Consider the following 23,835-nt stretch of genomic DNA (forward strand, 5'->3'; position numbering starts at 1 on the left):
TTAGTGGGTTTGTTGACGCGCGCCCAGTCAGAGCGAGAGTCCATTTAAACAAAGTAGGAAACCATACAGCTGGTTAGCACGAAGCTAACTCGCTAGCTCACCTCGAGCCGAAACCGCCGGGTTAAATCAAGTCTCGCGTCGTCCTCCGCCCTCACAACGTCGACATTTCTCCGATTTGTTTGGGTTCTCTGCTTGTCGACGGCTCCCGACGGACCGCCGAGGGTCGGGTAGTCGCTTTTCGCCTCCTTCTTGTCGCCAAAAAAGGAGCAATTAAGGAAGAAAAGCCTGCTCTCTCCTCGCTGATCGCATCTTTCCACAGCGACAGCGCCACCTGACAACGGAAGTGACGCACATAATTTTTCTTAACAAGATTGATTGACAGCACGCTCGACCAATCAGAGGCAAGCCGCTTCTCGATGATGACATTTCTTTCTATTTGCGTAATGGAACAGGATGGGATTACATCATTGTGTAAAACGATTACAAACTGGGGGTTTGTTGCCAATGTGAGGACAAGGCACACTGCTTCACACACAGAAATTCCATTAAAATGCTCACACCATAATCAAATACACAATTATAAATTATTTTATCTGGTGTTTTTACACATTCCAATCACTTTAACCTACTCAATGACTCAGTTTCGCATGATAGTGACTGCCAGTCATGAAAAAAACAACCTTAAAGTAAAAATTCCGGTTTCACACCACAACAAAAGGCCAGTCTAAATGGCAAAGAGCTTATTTAAGTTGCTGTGACTCAGCAATTTATTGGCTCCAGGCCACATTAAATATCTTTATAGTGTCATTCATAAGCCCCACTTTATTTTTTAAAGCATAAATGATTAATTCATGAGTCAAACTGCATGAACTGTGATAGCATGAACCAGTACACACATTATGCATGACTTGATAAGCCTTTTGCAAGCTGATAACGGCTTCCTAATGATCTCTATCCTTGAGAATGTGCTCTACTGCAGACAGAAAGGTTGTATGGTGCATAAAATGTTGTGAATGAATGGTCAAATTCACTAAATCAATAAGGAAATCACATGCACGGATGAAATATGTGCCAGTTTTAGTGTACAAATGAAAAACCATTACCATAGCGCCCTCTATTGAGAAGCAACCAAATCACAACTATTAAGACATCAGTAAAAAAACAACTTTTATTTTTGGAACTGTTAATTGCAGAAATATGCATGTCTATTCACAGAAAACGATACATAAAATCCAATAAATAAAACTATGAAATACACATATTTACACGCTAAGTAAATGCAATTAGCCATCAACATCAAGCTCCCTTATATTAATTATATCATGTAAAATGACATATCACGCTCCTGAGCAAGGACATTGACGTCATAATTACAGCATTTAACTCACTGGCTGACATTGCTGGTGATGGACGTCCCATCCATTTGAACCGCGAAGGCTGGCAGCGATAGCAGATGAAATTAATTGGACGTCCATCATCAGCAATGGCGTATTGGATTACAAACATGTCATAAAAGAGCACTTGGGTTTTCCCATCCTTCCAAATACGGAAGAAGTAAGAAACTTGTGTTTAATGTGAAATTTGCTGGGAGCTGGAAGAAAGAAATGAAATCGTATACTACGTATACGTACAATGTAAAATGTTGACATTGCATTTTCGCGTTTTCGAGTGGATAGCATATCTTATGACTGAGTATCCCCGAAAAAGAATGTTTTCTTGTAAACATAACAAAGTGCTAAAATAAAATGTCCATTTTTAAAAAATGTTGGTGCCTAAAATGTCCTCCAATTCAGCAATGCGCCACTATAAATTTAGTTGGTTTAGGGGTACTTGCTGGTCTCTCCGCACACTCAATGCCAGTTTTTCAGTGGGTCAATTCCCAAGAAGCACCTGAAAGTTTTCTGTATCACAGCATCTGTTTTGCTGGTGCAGACAACGTATTGCGGTCCATCCCACGGGGTGTCCGCAGGCATCACAGACCGTCCATCATGGCTAGGAGGTCGTCTCCTTTGCTGCTGACACTCGGGGATTGATCAGGCGACTCCTGAGGCTCACTGAACTCGCCCATGATTTTGGCCAGCTCGGCGTTGGCGGTTTGATCCTGTAGGATTTAAAATCTTCAAATTAGAATGCATATAAAAAGGCACGTAGACTTTTGTGTTTGTCTAGAACATAGGTGTCAAACACAACTTTTTCATGGGCCACATACAGTGGGGAGAACAAGTATTTGATACACTGCCGATTTTGCTGGTTTTCCCACTTGCAAAGCATGTAGAGGTCTGTAATTTGTATCATAAGTTCTCTTCAACTGTGAGGGACGGAATCTAATACAAAACACAGAAAATCGCGTTGTATGATTTTTAAATAATACATTTGCATTTAATTGCATGAAATAAGTATTTGATACATCACAAAAATCAAACTTAATATTTGGTACAGAAAGCTTTGTTTGCTATTACAGATACCAAACATTTCCTGTAGTCCTTGACAAGGTTTGCACACACTGCAGCAGGGATTTTGGCCCACTCCTCCATGCAGATCTTCTCCAGAGCCTTCAGGTTTCGGGGCTGATGTCGGGCAACACGGACTTTCAGCTCCCTCCATAGATTTTCTATCGGGTTCAGATCTGGTGACTGGCTAGGCCACTCCAGGACCTTAAGATGCTTCTTACCGAGCCACTCTTTAGTTGCCTTGGCTGTGGTCTTTGGGTCGTTGTCATGCTGGAAGACCCAGCTACGACCCATCTTCAGGGCTCTCACTGAAGGAAGGAGGTTGTCAGCCAAGATCTGGCGATACATAGCCCCATCCATCCTCCCCTCAATACGGTGCAGTTGTCCTGTACCCTTGGCAGAGAAGCAGCCCCAAAAAATGATGTTTCCTCCTCCATGTTTCACGGTTGGGATGGTGTTCTTGGGGTTGTACTCATCCTTCTTTTTCCTCCGAACACGACGAGCAGAGTTTCGACCAAAAAGTTCAATTTTGGTCTCATCCGACCACATGACCTTCTCCCATTGCTCCTCTGGATCATCCAGATGGTCAGTGACAAACTTCAGACGTGTCTGGACATGCACTGGCTTCAGCAGCGGGACCTTGCGTGCGCTGTAGAATTTTAATCCATGACGGCGTAATGTGTTTCCGATGGTTTTCTTCGAGACTGTGGTTCCAGCTCTCTTCAGGTCATTGACCAGGTGCTGCCGTGTAGTTCTGGGCTCCCCATCATGCTGGGACTGCATCCAGGGCAAACAGCTGAAGGGAGTTTGTAGAATAGATGGAGATGGCGCAACAAAGTGTGGAGAAGATTGGGGAGTAGAAGCCATTTTTGGTTTAAAATAATATTATTTGCACTGATTTTTTTAAAGCCTTGGTACAGTTGTTCAAGAGCAGAGAACTGCTGCTGAGTTAACAGTTTATTTACCACTGAGGTTGTTTGTGTGTTTTGCTTTTTTAAGACAGTTTACAATATTATTTGCACGTTTCACTGACTGAATATGCCATTTCTGTTTGTTATTTATAATGTTTTGTGTTCATACCTGAATAAACAGGTCAGTTTCTTGTTACCAACCATTGTGTGTTATTCAAATTCACCTAATTCAGCTGGCTAGTTGTTATCAAGAGTACTAAAACCCTTTTCAACATGAGTCTGACAACTAAGTAAGGACGCTAAATAACTTGAAACTTTAATACATGCTCAGATAGGCCGGTATCGTCCAGTATCAGTATCCAGGGTCCCCCCAGGATTGATAAATCTAAATTCAAGACTTTTAAGACCTTTTTTAATGTCATTTCAACTGAAAATTAATACTTTTCTCGCACCCATTATTTAGATAATATTGAATCATATTAAAAAAATAAAGCACTGAACATCAAATTTAACCTCAATTACTAAGTGTGTTTGACAAAAGAATGCACATTTACTGAAGATACAATTAAAACACATTTAAATATAAGGTCTTTCAGATTTTTTTACACTATTTTTGTAAAGCAACTTCAGAAATTACATTTGCAATACAACAGGTTTCCCTTTTAAGAGGACCTAGTCAAGGTGGTAGGTTGGTGATTGTCAAGTTGGTCACCTTAACTGTAAAGTGCTTGGGAAAATCTTACAATTGGCAGTGAAAGTTTAAAAAACAGCCACTAAATGGCAGTAGTTTACCATTAATTACCACAAAATAAAAAAGCTACACAAGACCATTTCCCTTAGTAGTTGTTTTTTTCTCATCACATTACAAGAAGTATACAAAACACATGTTAATCCTTTGTTAGCTATTGAAGACATTTCTTTTAATCAGATAGAGAAAATCCATACTCTTATTCAATCAAGAAAAACATTTAAATATACCAGGATGTGTTTTACTATCACCTACATTATAATTTGCCTGTCACCATTCCATGTTATTCAGATCAACGTTACCCCGCACTCGTTCCAATTATAGTGTCAACCGTGTTGTGTATCTGAGGGTGATGGTGGATCTACGACTCCGGTTTATCCATGCTAAGGCTAGTGCACCTGCCAATACCCCATTGAACATGGCTAACTCTTGAGTTAAAACTACGAAATTCACATTCATTTGAAAGGCAAACCGTGCAGAAATACATTATTGCATCTAACACATTTTAATTGGAGAAATTGGCAACTTAGTTTGAAATGTTAAGCAGGTCCACTGCCTTCGCATGACCCATAAACTGCGAACCAAAGTATCTGGATGCGACTTGGTCGCCGATCCAATACCTCACATGCTGGTCCAACTGTTTGGGCTTGGTTGTCTTGTTGAGGCTTTCGTCGAACATAACAACTAAGGCATCTGAGCAGTTCCTTACGTTAGCACACAGTACTGCGCGACTGCCTGCTGTTGTGATGTTGATGCTAATCATGCTAACAGCGCGCATGCACGAGGTGCATTATGATTTGTAGTGCAGTGCATCGTAAAAATTCTACGCGTCATCTTCGTTATGGATTAAAAAAAAACAAAAAAACTTTGTCACGGATATAATTTAGGTTGCACTGAGATGTTCTTCAAAATTAAAACCACAGTGAAAAAATTCCAGACTTACGACAGCTAATTTAATACTTTTAATACCTTTAATAATGGAAAACTAAATTCAATGCTTTTTTAAATACTTTTAATAACCCGCGGATACCCTGGTATCGGATCGTAAAAGCAAAACAATATCGGTATCGGATCGTAAAAGCAAAACAATATCGATATCGGATCGGAAGTGCAAAAACCTGGATCGGAACATCCCTAGTCTATGCACACAATTTACTTTCGCAGGCCCCGCAGCATGATGTGGTGGGCCGCATCTGGCCTAAAGGCCTTGAGTTTGACACTAGTGGCCTAGAGCATTGGCTGAAGCTGGGCTTTCAATGAGGGGTAGCTCAAAGTGTGTCCACCTGTGAGTGCTTTGTGGCAGCTGAGGGGCTCAAAGGCACCCGTCGCTCGGTAGGGAAATAAACTAGACTGCCAGTGAAGTTTCTACACACAAGCAGCTACAATATAAAACACACCACAATTAGCTAAATTTTCCTAGTCATTTTTAACAAAGCAAGCGTCGCTACGATGATTATGAAAGTCTCCAGTTCAACTCAGAACAACGGAATGAAAAATTGAAAAATGCCTCCTATTTATGTTAATACGACAAGATCACTGATATGTTCATTTCACTGTCAATCAAAAACTGATTCAGCCTCAGACAGATCATCCAATCATCATACAGAGAACCACAGAAACACAGAGACGCAAAGAGTCAGACAGGCCAGCCTTTAGTCATGACTCGTCTCATTTCGCTGTAGTGGAATAATGTACTCTCAAAACTGGAAATGCACAGCATCCACACTGTTTAAAGTACTGGTGCACGATAATTATCGGTCCGATAATAGGAATTATGACGTCATCCCAATAAATCCAATAACATTCATAGGATTAATTAATAGGACCGATAATACAGTATGAACTGTGCTTGCTGGCTGGGAAATCAGTTGACCATTTGCGGGGCATTGCTGCCACCTGCCGGGCAGAATAATTCGCTGTATCTACAATTTGGCCCACAAACTCATTCACTTTACACAGTGCTGTGTCTAGCGTTAGCATTGACAATCGTGAATGCTTTCTGTTACTTACGTTTCCGCCTCGGAAATATATGTCTGAAAGTATTTATGTTTACTATAACATATGGATGTGCAATATATGTTTACTTCGGTGGTGAAGGGTCATATGGAGAGAACTTCATAAGTTGTTGTGTTATAGAAGCCAGCCAATGCTTAAGGCCAGTAGCTCAAGCTAGTGTGCTATGCTATACATACATATAATAGTTGTCATGTAATGTTAGTCCTGTCAGTATGCTTGGTAGGATTTTGTACTATGCAGAGAATAAACTTTATACTTTATTGAATATGGTTTCACTCACTGCCATTTATATTGATTATTATAAGGCAAGCCACTAATCCTTTTTGTTCTACCATATTTTTGTTATGAGGAATGAGTGATAAACCTTACTATATAATGTTTACAGTGTTAGTTATAAGTTAGTAAGTTATTGAGAGGCCTTTTGGTTATTGATAGGCTTGCTGTCCTAACCTGTCTCCCAGGTTAAGAAAGTTGTTTCATGGACCAAGACCACAACAGTCTCCTGTAGCACCAAATATTTTTATCTGATGACAAAGCACAATACCTGTTGGGTTTATGTTTTAGTTCAGTGCTCATTGTTCAGGAAACACATCTTCAATTATATTGACTAATTGATTGTGATCGACTCAAATTATATGTATTTGAAAAAATAAATATGGGCACTTTATTTGAAGTCAAGACTGTTCTTGTCTTTGTTTTGTTCATTATAATAATGTTCATGTCATTATGAAAATTCTGGTGGGATCAAAGACAAATCTATGTTGAATCCACCATTATTATTTTTTTAAACCTCCAGGTGTTCAAAAACTCGGGTGAATATACATTTAAAAAATTATATATTTATTATCGGTTATCGATATCGGCTTTGAGGAGCAGGAAGTTATCGATATCGGTTTCAAAAAATGGATATCGTGCAAGCCTAGTTTAAAAGACTGTAAAGCTTCGCAAATGAATGCAAAGCAAGCCACATTGTAACCAGTGATAAGAAGCTAATTTTGAACAAAAGTTGAATGTGTTGTAGTGCATATTTAGTCAACGACATGTATACACAAGAGTATACATTTAATCGATTGTTTTTTTATATTTTTCCTGCAGTCTTAAAGCAATCGCCACTGGTTTAGAGGTACCTTTGTAGCTTGGATGTTTATAAATCCGTAAGACAGCTCATCTGGTCTGGATATTAATGCCTCCCTGTGACAAAAAATAATTCCAAAATGTTAGTTTTTAATAGAATTCATTAAATTTAGGGAGAAAATACGCACTCTTCCTCCTCGTCTGTAGCGAAAAGATTAACCCGGAAGCCACTGTCTGCATTCTTCTGGACGTCCAAGCCTCCCATTAGCGTGGCTAACAGGTTTAGCTCCTCTTTAGCCAGAGGGTTGGGAGCCAATTTGACCTATTGACAACACAATCGTTCACCCGAATGTCAAGATAATAAGTGTTTTTAGCAATTGGCAGAATTTTTCTTTCACCTTTGTATTCTGTGATGAGTGCTTGGAGGTTCCTGACATATGAGTTTCCACTGGACGGCACACGCTGTACCTGTGAGCAATGCGGAAAGAATGAAGGTTCGGTTTCAAGCACAGTTGTATTTTGACTTTCGAGCGCCCCAAAACTAGAAGTTGTTGAAGTGAAGTCAGTTTTGCTTTGTGTCTTAAGCAAAAAAATGGATTTCAGTTCCGTTTTCCTCATGTTGTATGGGTATATTTGCTAAATGTACCTTTTTTGAGTGTTGTGTTATAAAAGTCTTACATGTTGTTGCCCAGTTTGGTGATCCTGTCGCCGAAAAGCTCGAAGGATCCTTCGCAGACAGCGGGAGCGTAATTACCGGCATTGTTGAACAGCACTGTGCTCGTCTCCTCTCCAGTACAGCTATACATCCTGCCATTGATATATTTTTTAAAAATCAGTGTTGCTTCAGTCAAAGAAGACGACAAAGAAAACATTTCTTCAATGAAGATTTTTTTTCATGACGATGACGAGACGATAACGAGCTAAAAATGTGTTTTGGGAGACTAAATCATAACATAACAAGTGCCAATTTTCGTCTGATAAGACAAGAAGGAGACGAAAATGCGCAATAGTTTCCATCACATGTTCACAATGTGTGACATTTTATGTGTAGTTAGCCTGCATCGTAGCAGTGTGTGGTCGTGTCACTCACATTACGTGCTGCAAGGCCCCCCCTCCCAGGCTTGAACACACGGTAAGATCTGTTTTCTTATCTTGGCCAGAGAGAATATGCAATGTTGCTTTAGCCTCTGAAGGTCTGCATTGAGTGATCATCACACGCTAAATGTAACTCTTAGCATCAGCGTATGATTCCAATCATCCAGTAATGCTAACAGTGAGCTTCCACTTAAACTCTCGGACAACTTTTCTATTTCTATTAATTAATTAATTTATTTTTACATACAGTTGGCGACGTCCAGGTTGGTATAATTAATTGAAAATAATGGTAATAATTAGGGTTCCGATCATGTTTTTTTGCTCCCGATCCGATCCCGATCGTTTTAGTTTGAGTATCTGCCGATCCCGATATTTCCCGATCCAATTGCTTTTTTTTGCTCCCGATTCAATTCCAATCATTCCCGATAATTTTTCCCGATCATATACATTTTGGAAATGCATTAAGAAAAAAATGAATAAAACTCGGACGAATATATACATTCAACATACAGTACATAAGTACTGTATTTGTTTATTATGACAATAAATCCTCAAGATGGCATTTACATTATTAACATTCTTTCTGTGAGAGGGATCCACGGATAGAAAGACTTTTGACTTTGTATATTGTGACTAAATATTGCCATCTAGTGTATTTGTTGAGCTTTCAGTAAATGATACTGTAGCAATGCCCAAATACATGATGGGAAGTGGAACCATGACTGTGCGTAGTGCTACCAATTGATATATCTTTTCTGCGTTGGGAAATAACATAAGGTGTTAAGAAAAAGATCAATTGCTACCTTGCTTCCCCACATTGCTTCCCATGATATTTCTAATCGTAGGGAGAGGGATTGTAAGGCTTTAGCCAATTAAAAAAAAGGCTCCAAAGGCTGCCATAATTCACTCCACTCATTTTACGCTGCCTTTTATCTCTCTATATAGGTAAAACGGCACCATTGCAGATTGAGCGCGACAATGCGTGAGTGGGTCGTGCAGTGCATGCATTAATTGCGTTAAATATTTTAACGTGATACATTATTTAAAAACTTACTTACCGCCGTTATCGGGATAAATTTGATAACCCTACCTTAAGCCTAAACTAAAGACTCTGGATGAGTGTAACATATTATGTCTGTAACGTTAAATACAATTAGAAAACGATTTAATTAAAAAAAAAAATAAATAAATAAAAAAAAGGCATGGCCGATATTTTTTTGCCGATTCCGATACTTTGAAAATGACGTGATCGGACCCGATCATAATAAAATAGTAGTAATAAAATAATAGAAAAATAAAGGTCTATGCTGAGTGATCATCGTACACTAAATGTAACTCGTAGCGTTAGCATAGCATTCACGTTCACATTAGCATTAGGCTAATGCTAAAGGTGAGCATCCTCTTAAACTGTCAGACAACTCCAGGTGGGTATAATTAATCGAAAATAATGTCCTGTTTACCTGCTGAGTGTGTATTAACACCAAGTTGTCATTGCCCTTGTAGACGCTGTCAATGTTCAATCGAAATACAGTGGTACCTCTACATACGATCGCTTCGACACACGATCTTTTCGACATCCAACGTAAAATATGACTCGCCATTTGTTTCTACATCCGACGACATGCTTGAAATACGACAACATGACAGCACCGCAGACGAACGCACGACGGATTTTGTGTGAGAAATCAACAGTTTGCAAAAAGGTTGGTACAGGTGGTGAAACAAGGAAAAAGGTGACGCTTACCTTCTAAATGAAGATGCAAATTATAGAGAAATATAAGCGTGGGGTGCGCATCTGTGAACTGGCTCAACAATACAGCTCCACAGTCTTCCTCCGACCACCATTCGCGAGTCTTTATACGTTAAGGTGACAATTATTATTGTGATAACATCGCCAGCTTCGTCATGTTTTTATCATTTATTTCACAATTTATCCAACACAAAACGCCTACCGCAGTTGATCTGAAGAAAGCATTGAAAACGAAAGTAAACTCAAGCTCACCGCTTCCTCTCTCCGCCATGTCAGCCACGCGGTGCATTCAGGCACAGCAAAAAAAACATCCGCCACATTAGAACCCTATTCGTTACATTTTACAGGAATTATTATTATCATTATTACATGATTGCAATTTTTATTTATAATTTATTTGTTTTGCTATGTGTAATTGCCATTTGTAATAGTACCAGTAGTATTTATTAAGGATTTAGCGAAGGCTTTTGGGCTGTGGAACCAATTAATGGAATTATAATGTATTTCTATGGGAAAATCCTGCTCGACATACGACCATTTTGACTTACAAACAAGGTCCTGAAACGAATTAAATTTGTATGTAGAGGTACCACTGTAGTTGGAACCTTTATTTATTTCGGAGTAAATGTTTTAAATTTTACAGACAAAAACAGTTTTAGTAAATGTCTTAGTCTTGAGTTTTCGTCAACATAAACAAGAGGAAGACAAACACATTTTGTGATGACTAAAATATGACTAAGACTAATAACTATTATTGTCCAAAAGACTAAGATGAAAATGAAAAGGGATGCCAAAAACAACACTGTTTAATATTCATATCTATATATACATTTTTGTAGCTGTTTTCTAATACCATGCATTTTTCCAATCTTGCTCAAGCCAAAGAACAAATAAAAGTAGTGCATCGGCACCATCTTAGTGCCAAAAATACAATGTGAATGAGTGAGTTGAGGAGCTCCATTTGGACAAAAGTTATGTTTTGACACCACCTAGTGTCATCTTAATGCCAGGATACACTACCTTGCAAAAGACTGAAACACTTATTATTAATTTTTAGAGATAGATCGATTATCGGCGCCAATATTTGAAGATTTGACCTATATCGGTATCGGCTTTTTTCTTCTTCTTCTTTTAAATCCGACCGGCCAATATGAAAAAAAAAAAATCAATTTAAAACTGGTATATTTTGGTTCAGAATCAGCCACGCCTCTCTTCTGCCTTCTGTCTCCTGCACTCGTATTCACCCTGTCCTCCGATTGGTTAAATGGTAATGGTAAAAAGGGTTACACTTGTATTGCACCTTTCTACCTTTTTAAGTTAAATTAATTAGTTAGTTAGTCCCTGTATTTTTTGTTGTATTTTCTGCGGAAAATTTTCAGAGCTATTTATTAAACTATTTATTCAACTTTACAAAAGATTTTTCTGAGTTTGAGAAATTCAGGCACTTCTGGAGCTATTTTTTTCTATTTGTGTGATTCAATAAACATGGTTTAGGCATTTCAATTAAGTGTTTGCTTTGTTCTTTTTTTTTAATGCCAATTTTTAAACTTTTACTGCAAAAGAATATCGGCTCCCCTCTAACTACTAATAATTGGTATCGGTCCTGAAAAACCCATATTATGGTAATTTTCAGACTATAAGGTGCAAAAGAATATTGGCGCCCCTCTAACCACTAGTAGTTGGTATCGGTCCTGAAAAACCCATATTATGGTAATTTTCAGACTATAAGGCGCACCAGACTATAACCCTCCAACCACCAAATTTGACACGGAAACAGCATTTGTTTATAGATAATCCGCATTGGACTATAAGCCGCAGCTTTCCTCACTGTATTATGGACATTTATACCAAAAGATATTAACCGGTAACACTTTATTTGACAGCGGAATCATAGGATTGTAATAAGACCAAATGAACCACCATGAAGAATTGAACCAATTGGCTGCAAAGCTTCATTGCTTCAAGAAGCTTTATTTGGCCATCGCTGTTCCCTTGGGGGAGACAGTCAACCTCTGCTGCCAACTGCTGTCAACACTATCGTCGTCCAACATGCCTCCTAGCATGCACTGCAGCGCTACAGGTGTAAATAACCATCAAAATTCATGTTTTGTACTAATTATTCCTTCTGTTACTGTTCCAGTTGTTTCACTAATTGCTAGTTATGGTATTTGGTAACACTTTTTTTGACAGCGCCATAAGACTGACATAAGACAATCATAATTATGACATGACACTTTCATGAGCATTAATGAATACTTATAACTGATGTCATTTAGTGTCATCCAGCAAATTATCTCACTTTTGAATGGATGTAAAAGATAAGAGCTGGACATAAATGGAGTTATTGACCTAATTTTCCGGATGACACTTAATGACATCAATCATAAGCATTCATTACCCATGATAGTGTCAAAATTATGACGGTCTGATGGCAGTCTGATGACACCACTGTCGAATAAAGTGTTACCAATTAACCCAAATAAATCAACAAATGAGCCATACTGGGCTATAAACGACAACAGAACGACAACAGTGTCAACAGCAGGAGGCAGCAGAGGTTGACTGTCTCCCCCTAGGGAGCAGTGATGGTCAAATGAAGACTCGTGAGGAAATGAAGCTTTGCAGCCAATTGGTTTAAAACTTCATGGTGGTTCATTTGGTCTGATGACAGTCTTATGATGCCCCTGCCAAATAAAGTTTTCCCAGTTAATATCTTTTGGTGTAAATATCCCATACTATAGTGAGACAGCTGCAGCTTATAGTCCGTTGCGGCTTATCTATGAACAAATGCCGTTTTCGTGTCAAATTTGGTGGGTGGCGGCTTATCGACATGTGCGCCTTATAGTCTGAAAATTAAGGTATCTGTAGATGTGTATGTACCATTTAATAATTTTTTTAAAAAATGCCCAAAAAAAAGTAACATTTAAATAATAAAGTTTTGTACACACATAATCACAATTTACATTTTTTGTTTGTCGATTGATTCATTCAAGCGCTACAATATTTTTACAATATCATCATTTTAAAAATTTGTTAAAGAAAGCCTATTTTTATTGCTTTTTAATGCTATAAAGTACATAGAAAATTTTTGCAGCACAGTATATAATTGATATTAGAGATGTCGCCGATCGATCGGGTCTGATCACGTCATTTTCAAAGTATCGGAATTGGCAAAAAAATATCGGACATGCCTTTTTTTAATATATATATATTTTTTAATTAAATCGTTTTCTAATTGTATTTAACGTTACAGACATAATATGCTACACTCATCCAGAGTCTTTAGTTTAGGCTTAAGGTAGGGTTATCAAATTTATCCTGTTAACGGCGGTAATTAATTTTTTTACAAATTTATCACGTTAAAATATTTAACGCAATTAACGCATGCGCTGGACGACCCACTCACGCAGTCACGTTCAATCTATAATGGCGCCGTTTTACCGACATATAGAGCTAAAAGGCAGCGTATAATGAGTAGAGTGAATTCATGGCAGCCTTTGGAGCCTTTTTTTAATTGGCTAAAGCCTTACAATCCCTCTCCCTACGATTAGAAATATCGTGGGAAGCGTTGTGGGGAAGAAAGGTAGTTATTGATCTTTATCTTAACGGCCAATGTTATTTTCCAGAGAAGATATATCAATTGGTACCACTACGCACAGTCATGGGTGCACTTCCCATCATGCATTTGGGCACAACAGTTAAATGGCTACGGTATCATTTAATGAAAGCTCAACAAATACACTAGATGGCAATATTTAGTCACAATATACAAAGTCACATTTATCCTTTAAGAATTACAAGTCTTTCTATCCGTGGATCCCTCTCACAGAAAGAAAGTTAATAATGTGCTTCCCATCATGCATTTGGGCACAATAGTTAAATGGCTACAGTATCATTTACTGAAAGCTCAACAAATACACTAGATGGCAATATTTAGTCACAATATACAAAGTCACACTTATCCTTTAAGACAGGGGTGTCCAAACTTTTTGCAAAGGGGGCCAGATTTGGCATGGTAAAAATGTGGGGGGCCGACCTTGGCTGACGTCCTTTACGTAGAACGATATATTTAAGCAAAATTTAGCAAGCCATTCAGTGTGTCACATTTGCTTTATTTATTTTTTTAATTAATAATTTCAACAATCTCGCAACTAGCGTTTGCGGCATTCTCTTTCGACTCTGGGGCTTTTGCGAAATACTACTGCTGTGAAATTAAACTAGCTTCAAGTTGCTTCAATTTCTCGCTGCGTATCTTCCCTGTAATCTTGTCGTACATCTCAGCGTGTCTTGTTCGGTAATATTGCCTCACATTGAACTCTTTAAAAACAGCGACTGTCTCTTAGCAAATGAGGCAAGACACAGTTGTTGCGTATTTTAGTGAAGAAATAGTCCAATTTCCACCTATCCTTAAAGCGTCGGAAGTCACAGTCAACTTTTTTTTTGTTGATTGTCGCCATTTTAGAAAATTGGAAGTAGAGGGTCACACAAGTAATGTTGCTTAGCCCTTAAATACCTACAACATGAAGCAATTATCAGAGAATCCCAAAATTTGAAAAATAAGGTCCTAATGAAACCTTTTTTTTTTCTCAAATTTGTGAAAAGAAAAGTCAAAATGAATATGTGTAATAAGCGCTCTAATATCTATAACCCATGCTAAATCATGTTTTTTTTTTTTATGGAACCTGCAGATGCATGTGTTGACTTGCAGCCATCATTTTTTTTTTTTTCAAAAAGAAATGTCAAAATTCTAAATTAGTCTGAAAATCATGAAATTTTAGGTGTATCAAATGTAATACATTTGGAAATAAAGGGTTAAAGTGCTGCTGCCTTTTAGTGGGTAAATGAGGAGCAGCATTTCATGTGTAAGCTACTTCATATGCTGGTTGCAGTACTGCTGACCAATTTATAAAGTCTGTGTGCGGGCCAGATGTTACTGATTTTATGACAGAGGCTAGAGGCCGGATGAAATTTGTCCACGGGCCGCATTTGGCCCCCGGGCCGGACTTTGGACATGTCTGCTTTAAGAATTACAAGTCTTTCTATCCGTGGATCCCTCTCACAGAAAGAGAGTTGGTTGGTTAATAATGTAAATGTCATCTTGAGGATTTATTGTCATAATAAACAAATACAGCACTTATGTACTGTATGTTGAATGTATATATATAGTTTTATTCATTTTTTTCTTAATGCATTGCCAAAATGTATATAATCGGGAAAATTATCGGGAATGATTGGAATTGAATCGGGAGCAAAAAAAAACAAAAAAAAAAGCAATCGGATCGGGAAATATCGGGATCGGCAGATACTCAAACTAAAACGATCGGGATCGGATCGGGAGCAAAAAAACAGGATCGGAACAACCCTAATTGATACCTTATTATTTTCTTGAATTATTGTTTGTAAATTTTCTTTGCCGCCTATAAAACTAAGTCTTACATGATTTTGAACTTTATTTTGACTCACGCTCCTATGTCACTATGAGACTCAATCGAAATACAACTTGTCTAAAGTTAGAAGGCAGAGGCCAAGAAAATCCTTAATGCAATTAGCTGTATACGGGCTTCCTTAATCTTAACGTTACTGCGTGAATGTCGAATCAAAACAAAGGCTGGAGGTTAAAACAAAGTGAGGGGAATCCCTCTTCACTACTCTTAAAGGGAACATTTTAAATCACATATTGACTTGCAATCCCAATTACAGCAACCCCACACTAAATTTCTCTGCTCAAAAGCTGGCAGCTAAGAAGGACTATGATCCAGAGTCTTTTTTAAGCCATGATTGGACAATACAGTGTAAAACACTAGCATGCCAAAGCCAAATGCTTAAGCATGCGTTGACGTCACCTTATCACGCCCGGGATTTGTGTTCCATGGGGAATGGGACCGCTGATTGGGAGCACGAATCGACCATTGGAGTTCTGCACTTTGTCCTTTAGGAAAATAGATACCTGGAAAAAGTGTTTCACAAATGTACCAAGTCAAAATCACTGAAACGTAACTGCTTTGCTGCCATCTTGTGGTGACTATAGTCATAATAAATATATTTTTTTTATAATGTACAGAGACCTTGTTCAGCCTGGCAACCAAAATCTGATTTTTAGCCCATCTGGGTTGAAAATGGATGGCTCTTTTTTAGTCTGAACAGTCACAAAGCACAGAAATCTGGATCCGGATTGAAACCACATACAGGAGGTAGGTTCAATATCAGATATAGACACGATGCTGAACAGCCCAGATGGGTTTTAACTGTCCATGAAGTCACGCTATGCTGCCTGACACCTTCGTTGCCGTGTTGCCACAGCAACCTGTCAGGTGTGTCAATAATGTGACCCAGATCTGATTTGGACACTTGCTAAAAATAGTGCGAACTGTCAGCACTGAAAATCAGATTTCAGTAGGTATCCGATTGGAATGAGATATGCCTGCAGTCTGAACGCAGCCGAAATGTCCATTGGATGAACTGATTGGTTTACCCTTATGTGCATGTCCTGGAAGAAGATGAGAAGTGTTTGTCTAATCAGCTGGAATTCACCGCTTGGCAACGGTGTGTACATCTTGAAGGGAAAAAAAACCAACTCACAAATATGAAACACGCTAAAATTGGCGTCGGAATTGGAAAATGTTAATGAGCTAAACCTTGATGAGCTGCTGAAAGGTGTTGTCCACCTGGGCAAGAATGCAGGGCGTGTCCTTGACAAATTCCCTGATAGCGTCCATGTGGTTGAAGGAAACCAGGAGTATGTCCCGAGGTCGAGGACACAGGAGAACCTGGTACTTGAAGGCCATGGTCATCAAGTCGTACAGCTGTGTTGAAAAAACAGTTTGAATACAGTTGTGATCCACTTTTAGTAGATGGTGCTTTGAAAGACATGTGCCAATTTTCGGTTTTAAGGTATACCGTGGTGTGAAAACGTCCCGGTTTGAAAATTGCCAAACTTTTCCATTATATCGTCCCAACGGTATTAGCTATTTTTTATACCCCAAAAATGCAGGGAGAAGTCCCTGACTTGCAGCTACAAGGCTCAACCCTCCCCTACCGGTTGTTGCTCTATGTCAGTGAGTCAGCTTTGCTACACGAAGGCTGGCGGTGACACTCCTGAACTTTTTCCCCCACCGTAGAAAACGAAATCGCAGGATTGGGAATACTTCAGCTACATAACTTTTTCCCCCACTCGAAGAAAACAAAATCACTGGTATGGGAATACTTCGACTACAGAAAAGTTACAGATGCTTAGAGAAGGAGGGCCAACCCACATGTAAAACATATTTGCGAAGGGTGGCTGGCGAGGACGCAATACCTCCAGTGAGGACGCAATACCTCCAGCATGATTTTGCATTTATACAAAATTATAGGTTAGTAAACACTATCATGAACGTTACCCACCAGCTACGAGAGTTAAGTCCAGCATGGTTAGTGTGTCTAGCGGTGGTAAAACGTGGTCTGTCTGTGTTGAGAGAGAGTGTGTGTATAATGTAGACATGATACGAGTCATACACACGTGCTTTTTATGGAAAATAATTCAATTATTTTTGTTCTGATAGTAATTATGTTGAGCTGTTGCTGTGCGTTTACGCTCACCTTGAGAACTACATTTATTTTAATTTTATTTGTGATGTTTCAGTTATTTTTTATTAAATTTAACTTTAGATTAGACTAGGGCTGTCAAAATTATCGCATTAACGAGCAGTAATTATTTTTTAAAATTAATCACGTTAAAATATTTGACGCAATTAACGCACATGCCCCGCTCAGATTAAAATGACAGCAGTGTAATGTCCGCTTGTTACTTGTTACCTGTTTTTTGTTATTTGACGCCCTCTGCTGGCGCTTGGGTCCAAATGATTTTATGGGTTTGGGGAGTGAGCATGGTGTAATGACATCAACAATGGCGAGCTACTAGTTTATTTTTTGATTGAAATTTTTAATAAAACGAAAACATTAAGAGGGGTTTTAAAATAAAATTTCTATAACTTGTACCAACATTTATCTTTTAAGAACTAAAAGTTTTTGTATCCATGGATCGCTTTAAGAGAATGTTAATGGCATCTTGTTGATTCATTGTTATAATAAACAAATACAGTACTTATATACCGTATGTTGAATGTATACATATATACACATATATATATATATATATACACACACATATATATATATATACACACATATATATATATATATACACACATATATGTATATACACATACATATATACATATATATATATATATGTATATATATATGTATATATATATATGTGTATATATATTATCTTTTCATTCCAACAATAATTTACAGAAAAATATGGCATATTTTATAGATGGTTTGAATTGAGATTAATTACGATTAATTAATTTTTAAGCTGTAATTAACGCGATTAAAAATTTTAATTGTTTGACAGCCCTGCATTCTACCTATGTTCCAATTTCCTATTTTTTAACCCAGATACACAATTTTCAAGCTGTAAATACCGTGATACCGTGATATTTTGCTTGAGGTTATTATACCGTCAGAATCTCATACCGGCACATGCCTATTTCAAAGACATTCACTATATGCGTGTAAGAGGAATTAAAATTGTGATGTGATGGGCATTAATACGATACCAAATTTCATCCAGATTTGATCTTGATCTGATCCAGATTTATAAAGATGCAAATTCACAAACTGAACGTATCATAATGTGGTATATTTAAACAGGGCTGGTAATGTGTAAAATCATGCAATCCAGTTTTGATCCTAATTTCACGTGTAAAACCAATTGAATAACAAATGTGTTGACCATATTCAGACACTTAGATCTCTGTAAAAAACATCTGAAATGAATTAACTTTACAGTTTGAGAAATGGACTGAAACTGCAACGTGAACTCAGGTTTAATCCATGAAATCAGGTTTAATCCAGATTTGATTCAGATTTGAAAATTGTTAGAAGATGCTAATTTGAAAGAAATTTAGTGTCTGATTGAGTTTGACAAAAAAAAAACAAAGGTGCCCCATGTGCGGGTAGGATCAGAAACTGTAATGCAAAACCAGGTTTGATCCAGATCCAATTCAGTTTTGACGGAATTGTGTAAATCCAATAGAACAAAACAGTTTTTCCTTTAAAACCTGTCACCCCCCCCCCCCCAAGTGTAAGCTTTTAGTAGACAAATACAGTACGGTACATTCCTACGATACAAGGGTGTAGGTTTGGGCTCAACATTGGTAGGGACGATATAACAGCAAAACATGGATGTACACTTTTTGCTGGGGACGGGACATTAATAAAACCAAACAGATTAGGCAAGCAGGGGTAAGGACCACATTTCTTATGAATATGATCCTAATTAATTGATAGGCTAACTGATCATTGCAAAATAAATCTGTATTGAGCTATAAAAGTGCTTTTCAATTATTTTCTGTAATGCACCTCATAGGAAGACACTATGCGCTCATGCGCTGGTCCTCATGGGAAACGCAGTCTTTAAAAAACTACCGCTTTTGTCCACCAGCGACGCTAAAATTGACCAAAACTGAAAAGTTACCAAGTATTGCTTTAAGGCCACATAAACAAAACAAAAACGAAAATTACGTAGAAGGGGGTAAACCTCGGTTCACCACATTTCTCATTGTTGTTTGGGGGGGGGGGGGTGGACTAACAAATTCAGCAAGTGAAAAACGGGTAAACATAAGTCTGAGCAATGAAAATAATTCACTTAATAATGTTTGGGTCTGTTGTATCCTTACAACAGACATGACCAAAGTCTGGCCCGGGGGCCAAATGCGGCCCTTTGTCGAATTTCATCCGGCCCCCAGCCTCTGTCATAAAATCAATAACGTATATTTATAATAATTATGTATTTTTTTAGCTTCTAATATTTTTTTTTCTAAATAATATGGGACCTTAATTTAAAAAAAAGAGAACAATCCAACATTCAATACAAGTGCCTTTATTCAGTGGGGAAAAAATCCCACATAAAGAAATAATTATTTGACATCAAATAATGTCTTCACAGTGGGTATGAGGTGCTTTTCAGCATGCGCATCTTTCGTGGCACGCCAGACCCACTTAGAGTATTTGTGGCCAAAAAGCTCAATCTTGGTCACATCTGACCAAAGCACACGGTCCCAGTTGAAGCCCCAATACCGCTTGGCGAACTCCAGACGTTTGCGTTTATGATTGTGAGTGAGGAAAGGTTTTCTCCGTGCATGCCACCCAAACAGCTTGTTGGTGTGTAGACAGCACCTCATACCCACTGTGAAGTATGGGGGTGGGTCAGTGATGCTGTGGGGCTGTTTCGCTTCCAAAGGCCCTGGGAACCTTGTTAGGGTGCATGGCATCATGAATGCTTTGAAATACCAGGACATTTTAAATCAAAATCTGTTGCCCTCTGCCCAAAAGCTGAAGATGGGTTGTCACTGGGTCTTTCAGCAAGACAATGACCCTAAACATATGGCCAAATCTATGCAGAAATGGTTCACCAGACACAAAATCAAGCTCCTCCCATGGCCATCTCAGTCCCCAGACCTCAACCCCATTGAAAACCTGTGGGGTGAGCTGAAGAGGAGAGTACAGAGGAGAGGACCCAGGTCTCTGGATGATTTAGAGAGATTCTGCAAAGAGGAATGGCTGAAGATCCCTCTATTGCCTCTTTCCCACTGAAACTAGTGGGTCAACGCGCGTTTTTCCAAGCCGATGCAACCCACTAGCAATTGGCATTTTCCACCTTCCCCATTGACAAAAAAAAGCCGTGTCTCTTTTTTTTTTCCACCCGTCTAACCCCCAACCCCTCCTCAGCCGTGCGTAAGGTTCGGGACGTCACCACGCTAAGATGTGCTTCGACAAGTGCTACCGAATTCATTCAGTTGACAGTTCAAGGAAGTAAACAATGCAAAGCAACATAGAAGCTTCCTTTCCGTTTGTGTTCTCTGTTTTCATGCTTTTTACTGCCCTCAAAATGGTCGAAATGCAGCAAAGGATCAACACTCTGCTTGTGCTGAGGCAACGTAGGCGACGTGAATTTTGGCTTGAAATTGAAAGGAGTCGTGTACGCCACAGAAGGAGGAGAAGAGCCTTTGTTTCATCTGTTATGGCTATTGCTAACGCTGCTACACCGACTGTTCGCTGGATCCGGGCTAGAGCACATGGTTTTTGTTTTTGATATGACGCATCACGTACTAGCCTACGTCACCACGTAGATTAGGGTGTTGACTGTTGACCCGGGGTTTTGCTTTCACACTGCATGGCGATCAGAGCTGAGGTGATTTTAACGCGGGTCGCTTGGCGGGTTGATAGACACGGGTCGAAGCGGGTCACTGCACCTTTCCCACTGCCACCAAAAGCCGATTGTTAGCGGGTTGACACGGGTTTTTTGGCCAGTGGGAAAGGGGTATTCATGTCTTTTCCCATCTTGTGAAACATTATAGGAGAAGATTTGGTGCTGTTTTGTTGGCAAAAGGGGGTTGTACAAAGTATTAACACCAGGGGTGCTAATAATTGTGACACACATTATTTGATGTCAAATAATTATTTCTTTATGTGGGATTTTTTCCCCACTGAATAAATGCACTTGTATTGAAGGTTGGATTTTTCTCTTTTTTTCCATTAGGGTCCCATATTATTTAGAAGAAAAAAAAATATTAGAAGCTAAAAAACAATCATTATAAATCCAATAATTATGGAGGGAACTGTAACTGAAGTCATTATAAAATGCAAATAAGGTTGCTCAAAAGTTGGTGGGGACGATTTGAGCCTCCTGAAAAGTTGATAGTGTTATGTCCCTACGCAAACCTACGCCCTTGCAACTTTATATGCGAACTCAAAGTGGTTTCAATTCAAGCAACCTAAAACAGTGCAAGGCGCATACCTTATCCATGCTGGCTTGATTGAGCCTCATGATGGACGCGTGGGCAAGTCTGTCGAAGACGGTGCGGAGTGCCTTCTTGGAATAAAGCTCTTGAGGCTTGAAGAGCTCTTCAAGAAACTTCTTGTTGAACATGGTTGTGATGATGTCATTCATAACTAGTTGAGGAAGAGAGGCAGAGTATGAAGTGTTAAAGCTGGTACCCTGCTGATAGGCCACGAGGTATGGAAGGCAAAAGGTAAGCAGAGCTGCATTGTTTATGGTTGGTTATAACTGGTTGTTAAGTTATAAACGTGATGAAAACTTGTAATTTGACATCTTCCCTATTTATGCTTATTAAAGTGATAAAGCTACGTCATTTTTATACTACATTTCCTATTTTCAACCTTTATCCAGCCAGAAAACAAATTCATAAGAAACAATCATAAAATACATATTAAAAATACTGCTCAGTCAGTGTTTTGTTTTGGCTTAATTCATTCAGTTTAGAGATTTTGTGTAGTGTTGCCTAAAGCTAACTACCTTTCTTCGCCTTGTCGACAGGGATATTCTGTGCTCGTAGCCTCTGGTCCAGGATATAAAGCATTTCTCCGCCCAGGTTGATGAAGAGCAGCGGGAGAGTCGTCGACGACATGTTGAAAGGTGGAAAAATAATGGACGTTGGGCGGAATAAAAACAAATGCTAGCAGTTGTGGATAGGTCTCTGCTGACGAGATTGGTTGCTAATGCCTCCTCCGCTGGTTGCCTAGCCACGGAGGAAGTAGCCAATCAGGGTGCTAGACGTCCTCACGCGGAAGAGGCTAGCAAACACAGACATCCCAAATAAGGCCAGATGACTAAAGGCTTACTTGGTGGCGTAAGCAACTGGCGGCCATCTTGCATCGGGGGCTCCTCAGGAGGGCCCGATATCTTACACTTAACTCGCTGAAGTCTTGACGGGTTTAGAAAGTTTGATTTAAAAAAAAATCGTACAAACGAGGCGTGGATTCAGAGGCGTTGATTCAGGTAAGATGTTAATAACAACATAATTATTTTTGTTGGTGTATGCACTATGGACCCCCTGTGAGATTGCTGAATAAAGATTATATAAAATAACATATGCAGTAAAATGACTGCATCGCTTACGTTTTAGAAAAATTAGCCGTTTAAAAATCGGTTAAAAGCTGAACATTCATTCATTTTCCATGCCTCTTTTTCCTCAATTTATTGCAATTTTAAAGTACACGCTTAATCTAACTTTAATCTTAATTAAACTATTTCTCGAATGGCACTGACGCAAAATGGTCACAGACTAATGGCACACGTCCCCATTGATTCACCATCTAATTTCATTTACGTGGTATCTGTGACCGTAAGCATCTTCAAAGTATTATACAGTGATCCCTCGTTTTTCGCAGTTAATGTGGACCAGAACCCAATGCGTTAAGTGACCCCCCCCACCCCCCCCAAAAAAAACAAAGTTTTGTGTATGTTCAATGCAATTGTTCAGATTTAGCATTGGAAAGAGATACATATGATATATTATTTTCACATTTGCCTCCCAAAGTATAATTAAAAAAAAAAAAAAAACTTTTATGTATGTATGTATATATATATATATATTATATTTTTTAATAAAAGTTTTTTCAAGCACTTCAGATTGAATAATTATGATGTTTTAATCATGTTACTGTCCCACCTAATTATTTTTAAACAATAATAAAAGTATAAAAATGTTTGTCTTTATTAAATGCTTCATTGAGTGAGTCCATTCAAATCCGCTCAAGCTGCTCAATTACACACAATGAGTTGCCACGGCAACTGTTTAGCAAGTTAAACAATGATTGACATATGCAGTACTTTGAAACTTGGGCTTCCAGGCATCTGTGGCATGATCAAACATTAAACGTCCATCAATCGTCATTAAGCAACTTCAGTACACTGCCTGACCAACAAAGAGCAGGGAA

General features: G+C 38.6%; 2 protein-coding genes across 2 annotated transcripts in view; both read right to left on the reverse strand.

Annotated features, from left to right (window-relative positions):
- The window catches only part of stk40 (serine/threonine kinase 40), a 57,817-nt gene extending 57,491 nt beyond the window's left edge, over positions 1–326 (reverse strand). Inside the window, exon 1 of the mRNA XM_057834078.1 lies at positions 102–326. The gene's annotated coding sequence lies outside the window, so the exon portion shown is untranslated. The remainder of the gene's footprint in view (positions 1–101) is intronic.
- An 821-nt stretch (positions 327–1,147) lies between these two features.
- On the reverse strand, positions 1,148–23,235 carry oscp1b (organic solute carrier partner 1b). The gene is made up of 10 exons (XM_057833115.1): positions 22,412–23,235; positions 21,893–22,047; positions 16,680–16,847; positions 16,517–16,597; positions 15,888–15,991; positions 7,878–8,006; positions 7,598–7,667; positions 7,388–7,521; positions 7,253–7,316; positions 1,148–2,101 (listed from the first exon to the last, which is right to left on the reverse strand). The coding sequence occupies exons 1-10, from the start codon at positions 22,521–22,523 to the stop codon at positions 1,973–1,975; spliced, it is 1,146 nt and encodes a 381-aa protein (XP_057689098.1). The 5' UTR covers positions 22,524–23,235; the 3' UTR covers positions 1,148–1,972.
- Positions 23,236–23,835: the final 600 nt, after the last annotated feature.

This window comes from Corythoichthys intestinalis, chromosome 4, assembly GCF_030265065.1.
Source record: "Corythoichthys intestinalis isolate RoL2023-P3 chromosome 4, ASM3026506v1, whole genome shotgun sequence".
NCBI classification, from domain to species: domain Eukaryota; kingdom Metazoa; phylum Chordata; class Actinopteri; order Syngnathiformes; family Syngnathidae; genus Corythoichthys; species Corythoichthys intestinalis.

Coding starts and splice junctions, on each gene's coding strand:
- oscp1b (XM_057833115.1), bottom strand. CDS start 22,523: ATGTCGTCGACGACTCTCCCGCTGCTCTTCATCAACCTGGGCGGAGAA. Junction 16,598..16,679: donor CCTTTCAGCAGCTCATCAAG/GTTTAGCTCATT, acceptor TTTCCCTTCAAG/ATGTACACACCGTTGCCAAG. Junction 2,102..7,252: donor TAAACATCCAAGCTACAAAG/GTACCTCTAAAC, acceptor TAAATCCTACAG/GATCAAACCGCCAACGCCGA.